Source organism: Colletotrichum fructicola (assembly GCF_000319635.2).
Source record: "Colletotrichum fructicola Nara gc5 chromosome Unknown KSG_Nara_v1_contig04, whole genome shotgun sequence".
Lineage (NCBI taxonomy): Eukaryota > Fungi > Ascomycota > Sordariomycetes > Glomerellales > Glomerellaceae > Colletotrichum > Colletotrichum fructicola.
In genome coordinates this window covers 4,641,423-4,647,885 of record NW_027094054.1, presented here as the reverse complement: position 1 = coordinate 4,647,885, position 6,463 = coordinate 4,641,423, and the positions used below count along the sequence as shown (strand labels likewise).

The window sequence follows — 6,463 nt, the reverse complement described above, 5'->3', positions numbered from 1 at the left end:
ATAGTTTTATCTGTCGTCTGAGGCGCAGGTTGTTGCCAATTTTGTAGGTGCTACCTCCCACAGTGTCGACTTCTGACGAAGGTTGTCGTCATACCTCACTCTGAACCTTCGATCGATCGATCGATGCTTCAGCCAATCACAGCCCATCCTCAGCCTTGACATATACAGCCTTCCACCTCGATACGACCAAACCGCTGTATTCACTTCGACTTTCCCCATACTGACAAACTGTCAATCCAACAGAAGCAACCGCAACTCTCACGACTATCTACACTGTTCTTCCACTTGATCAAGTGGAACCAACCGACACCACGGCTACCACTACGAAGACGAGCTCACCACCAACTCCATGCCGCACTTATAGCAGTCATCATAGCAATAACACCAACCGTATACCACAGCAAGCCATAGACCGACGACTTTATGCAGCCATTATGCCTGGCATCAAGCACCCATCGGGGCAACCGCCGACGTCGCCGAAAGGTCACCCGCTCCCGCGCCGCTCGTCACCCGAGACCTCAGTAACATTGCGCCATCATCGTCTGGCCCGACAAGCGAGTGAGAGAGCGGCGTCATCACGTGCGGCAGCAGTAGCCAGCTCCGGATCCTCTTCGTCAGCCCGTCGGCAATCGTCTGGAGAATCTCATAACACCGGGCCCAGCGATCCGAAGACATGGTTCGACCAAAACAACGAGAACCCCACAGCCGACTACTCCAACGCCATGGATGGTAAGTAATACGGGTTGAGGTGTGGGTATCAAAGGGTCATTATCTGACAAGATCTGGTTCAGTCGACCCCCCTTTCTTCCAAAAGGAGAGCGATTCCTCCAACGAAGACCAGGCGAAGCCAACTAGCAGTTATCCTCAACACCTGCTAAAGCCTCCCGTCACTGGTAACCTTAAGCCTAGTGCTACACACAGCAGCAGTGCCGACGACTACCGGAGCGTTATCGACGACTTGACCATTGAGATCAAGAAACTCAAGGATGAATTGAAGCGACACAAGCAGAACGGACCTCAGATGATGAAGAGGGATAAGCTGTTCGAGATCAAGGTACACGGATTGCCCAAGCGAAAGAAGAGGGAACTCGAGAGCACCCTTCGCGAATTTGCGGCTGGTTTGGAGAGCAGCACACCGAGTGCTGAGGCCTCTTCAGCGCGGAAGAAGTCACGGCACACCACCCGACTCGATTCCGGATCCGGATCTATGTCAAAGCACGCATCGTCATCTTCCGGTTCGCATTCTCGACCAGTTGATTCTGCCTACGCATCCATGTCAACGGGCGCCAACTCATCAGGCACATCTCTTGCAAGACCATCGATTAGCTCCAGGGCGAGATCATCGGAACAGAAGGTCCAGAATTACTTGAAGGACATTCCAGAGGGGCTGTACCCGCGCCACATGGTTATGACGGATAAGGACAAGAAGAAGCTCATTGTGCGACGACTGGAGCAAATTTTCACAGGGCGGATTGCTGGGAGAAACCTCACCCGCTCCCAACCCAAGTCTGCGGCAAACATTGCACAAATGGCGCCCATCATGGTGGAACCTGCGACTGGTCACACAACTACCAACCACGGTCCTACTAACTCACTAACGACCATGAATGAGCCTTCCCGAGAGGCTCGCATTCTCGCAACTGAGGAGAAGAGAGGCCAATCCAAGGACAACAATTCAGCCACAAACTCGAATGAGCAACCTGAAAATTCGAATGACCAGCCTGATTCAGGAGGCAACTCGGCTGTCACGCAAAATAGCACATCGCCGCCCAATGCCCCGCCTCCGGAGCAGCGACCCACTCGGCCACGGGATTTGGATCCCGACCGTCTACAAAACCCGACTGAGAACATGGACTACATCCGTCACTTGGGCCTCGCGCCCCCGCATTTGACAGGTCTCGCAACCTACGATGACGTTTCTCCCGACGCTGACGGTTGGGTCTACCTAAATTTGCTTTGCAACATGGCTCAACTTCATATGCTCAATGTTGCGCCGGACTACATTCGCAGCGCCGTGTCGGAGAGGAGCACAAAATTTCAGCTATCGCCAGACGGCCGGAAGATCCGCTGGCGTGGAGGCACAGAGGGAACTAGGTTTAGCAGTGACAGTTCTGGAGACACGTCTCAGATGAGTCGCTCGGACGAATCAGAAGAGGCCGAGGCGGATGGCCAGAGAAAGAAGCGCAAGGTCACTCAATCCAAGAGCGGCCACTACTCAACTTCGTCAGGCAAGCACACCTCAGACCAGTCCAAGCTGGGTCAGCAAGTTTCCTCGGCCGATGGTTTCCACTACAAGCCCATGTTTCTGCACCAGTCGTCCTCTGCAGAGCAGACCTCTCTTGACGACACCGGATCTTCATTCGGAGCTGGCGGTGAGGACAGTAACAACGGCGAATCGCGCTGGGGAAACAGCGGATCTGGTTCATTGCGACGAAAGCGGAAGCGTTTGGACGGTGCGATCATTTACTACAGTGGCGCGCCTTTCTGCACGGACCTGTCCGGCGATCCAGGCGATGCATCTCCATCTTCTTACATCACATCGACTGGCCAAGAACAACAGCAGTCTACCAGTACCGGATTTCTCAGACCCGAACCCCCCCACCGTACTGCCTCAGGCTCTGCGCTCCCGTACCGCCCCCTCAGCGACGGAAGGCATGTTCCCAGTGTAGCCGTGACCACCGAGGAGACGGACTCTGACGAAATGAGCGTGGAAATCGAGGCCGACTTTCCCTGGTCGGACGCAACCCAGCATACTCCTGAGAGCACTTTGGATGCATGTGGTATGGGCGGCGTTGTTCCGGATGACCACTTCATGGTTGTTGCAACAACCAAGCGCGCAAAGAAAGACACGCCTGCAACTTCATGCAAACTCCGACCGGAGGATGTCCCCGTCTTGGTGCAGAGAATTACATCACCGTTGAACTCTTCATCAGATGAGAAACCGCTTCAGCCGCAAACCACGAAGGCCCTGCCCAGCAGCCACATTCAGTACACCGCAAGAGTTATCAAGACTTTGAACCCTGCGCCACTCCCCCCTCCGGGAATGTTCTTCGCCTTTGACAGTGACTCGGATGATTCGGAGTCATCCGACCTCGACTCCGACATGGACGCCGAGTCCAGACCTCCCACCGGTAATCGTGTATTCCCGCACAACTTCGAGAACACTTACCCTGAGGATGAGGAAATGACCAGTGGTGACGAGGAGGGGGAGGAGCCAGACGATGGGGATGAGCCCAGCGAGGAAGCTGAGGATGACAGCAGCGAGGAGATCAAGATTCCGATTCAAAGAGACGCTCGCCGCACCAGCAGCAGCAGCGCAGTCGCCGCTGCCGGTACTGTGCGAGGTCGAAGCAAAAGTTTGAGCGCTGAGCTCCCAGCCGCAACGGGAAGCTCTGTTGCTACAGCTGGTGGAGCTGAGAGCGGCTACAGCAGTGGTCGCGAGGAGAGTGGTTGAGAAGGGAGATTGTCGGAGGAAGGAGCATTACCTGGAGGAGGATTCACCATTTATTGCTTAACCATTTGTGTCGAGCTTTGGAGCATTGCGTGGAGTTACATCGGGCGAAAGCGTTCAAAATCACAAAGTTGCACAACACCTGTCGCATTTGTTTTTTCACAGTTTGGTTGGTTGCACGGAGGATGATTCTGGCAAGTCTGCAGATGAAAATCCTCATCCCGAAAAGTGCTAGGGGTTGGTCATAGACATGAGGAGTTTGGAAAGCGTTACTTATAGAATCAAATGATACCCCTTTCAACAATCTGTCCTCGTTACTTTGATGTGCATGCCAAGCTGATGATAAACTTATCCTATTCAGCGTGAAGTCTCAAATATTCAGTCTACTATCTAATGTTGTACAGGTGCGTAAAGCAGGTGTTGTTCCATCATCACTGCTTATTTGAGTGTTGCAAGCGTATGGGTATCTGACGGCGGTTTTACAGTAACAGGCGATGATGAGGGAGGTGTGTTTCCGGTCGATCTGGGCAATGCCACCCAACGGTGTTTCCATTCTTTTAAAAAGGCCCATGCTGACCTCGACAGACCACCAAACGCAGACAACCAACAAAATACGAAGTTCCATCGTGAGGTTTGACCAGAAGGATTAGCAGCTGGGATTCACAACTCCGGAGTGATTGCGGTGCTTGATGACGTGGAAGATGGGGAGTCCGGGACTTGTGGCGCCCGATGTCTGCCATCGCCACCGTCGTCTTTGATAGGGTATTACGAATAGTTTAGGAGCAGTTTTGTGCGGATGACGAATCTTGAGGATGGATGGCTTTTGAATCAGCGGGTTGGTAGCGGTAAGTGTTTTGGGGGCACGAGGCCTGCCATAGGCGGATTCCTCGCAATCGATGATACTGATGAACCCTTCTACCACAATGGGCGATAATTCTCTGGGGTGTTTAGCCTGCGGGCTTGGTTTGTGGTATTTTAAACACCATGGAGATTTGGCAAGAGGTACTTGTGCTATTCAAAGGGGCTATATCGTTCTGAATGGGGGGTTGTCCTTGGCACTATTGTCAATGGAACTTCATCTACAGTTCCGTCCCTGTTGTTGGTTGTGAAGACTGCGTACCAATCCTGGGATGTGAGTGATCTCGTCCTTGCCCGGTCTTTCAGTATGGTGTTCTCGTTGAAAAGAATTGGATAGAGTTGATAGTCTACCGCCAATGATATCTAGCCCTGACTTCTGCTAGGTGCCGTTGTCGTCCTACTATTCGGGTCATCGGCGCAAGGGTGACTGATGGAAAGATTCAGGCCGCATCAGACTATGGGGACAGTCCCGTTCGCAGGGCGGGGTTTACAGCGCCGACGACCGTTGGTGGAGGTTTGTCGAAGGTGACGATGGCGAAATAGTTTAGCATTTGCTGTGAGGTCTCAACACTGAGATGGTAGGTCTTCAGAATATATACTTGGTGGCGCCGGCGTTACGGTAGTTTTGTGTGGCGAGAAGCGCAGGTTGAAAGTCCGTCTGACTCTGGGACCGACTTCGTGCCTGGAGTTGGTACAAAAGCATCTGTGGGGAGGGAAAGACGACCAGGACCGCCAAGACGAATGGACCATCCCTCTGTTGTTTCTTGCTTGTATCTAATAATATCCCTGAGATGGCATTCTCCGGCGGTGCTGGCCTCAGAACACGTGTGACGTGGCCGTGATGAGGGGGTTCGCTTCTAGGCACTCAGCTGCCTCTCACTGTTGTAGTCATGGTATTCGCAACGTATTCTGCCTCTGATGACCAGAAATATGTTGCGGTTTGGTTGATGGAAGCCTCACTCATTTTTACTAGAGACGGACGGGTGTTCGGCATTGCCATCCACAGGGCCCTTTGCATTCGACCAGACCAAAGCAACATGGACAATTCTGGCGGGAAGATTTGAATGCTTGACTTTCCGCTGGATTCATATCCATTCAAATCATGGCCTCTGCCCAGACTGTCGTTTCTCGGAGTCCAGTCTATTTAATTACTACTGCCCACACGTAGATTCGACTGCGGCGGCAATGAACAGGCGCTACGTTCTTACTGAGCTTGCGGTTGGAACCCTCGCTTTCAAACTTTCAAATAATGTCCGTCAGTCACGGTTATGGTAGTTTAGACTTGATGAAGATTCCGGTATTTGATGGTGAACAACAAATGCGTAGTCTATGGTAAGATAGAAATGGGTGTATACTCTCGAGACGGAAGACACGATGGACGCCCGAGGTACGATTTTAGATAACGACGAGCGATTTCTCATCTCAGTCTTAGCTGTTCTCCTGATCACAGCACGCAACGGGAACACCAAGAAGCAGGTGCTGTGACACTTAGAAAAGCATAGCCCCAAGCTAGATTTGCTGGGTCAGGCTAGCCTCATCAAAAGCGAAGGGCAGCTACTTATATCAGATTTACGTTAGGAATATTTTGTATATTGACTGTTCCTGCATTATCAGCGTGTGTTACGTGATCTTATGTCTCTGAATAAAATTCAGTCCCAACATCAGGTGCGCAGAAAGATAGCAAATCGCCGAAGAGGGCACCCATGTATGTGTTGGAACCTGGACTCACGAGGAAGCCATCCGCGATGCCCTTTGCAAACAGTAAAAATGTTTGTGGACTACCACCTGTCAACCATTTGCGAGAAGCTGCAAGGCGAAAGAGAGCTCAGACTGAATATTTCGCAGGTGTGCCTCCTTGTACAACATATGTTTGACGTACGAATTTTGAACCTTCGCGAGCTTCTTGGGCTCAATTGTCACTGGTGCTGGCTCCTCGTCAGATAAGACCTTCTCAGTGTCACGGACATGAACGATCATGGTTTCTACCGGCGGGAATGTATTGATTGGTGATGCAAACATCAAGACACCAAGAAGCTAGGTAAAAAGCAACGATAAATATATGTCAATGTATTGTTCTACTGTGAACCTTGGCCTTAATTATGGGTTCTGGTCGGGACATCGCCGGCGCTAGATCTCGGCTGCAGCCCGTGGTAC

At 51.9% G+C, this 6,463-nt stretch overlaps 1 protein-coding gene across 1 annotated transcript; it reads left to right on the top strand.

The window, feature by feature from the left end:
• Positions 1-434: 434 nt before the first annotated feature.
• FRQ (Frequency clock protein) lies at positions 435-3,454 on the top strand (the record flags this gene model as incomplete). Its single annotated transcript, XM_032023414.1, has 2 exons — positions 435-729; positions 792-3,454. The coding sequence occupies 2 exons, from the start codon at positions 435-437 to the stop codon at positions 3,452-3,454; spliced, it is 2,958 nt and encodes a 985-aa protein (XP_031892011.1).
• Positions 3,455-6,463: the final 3,009 nt, after the last annotated feature.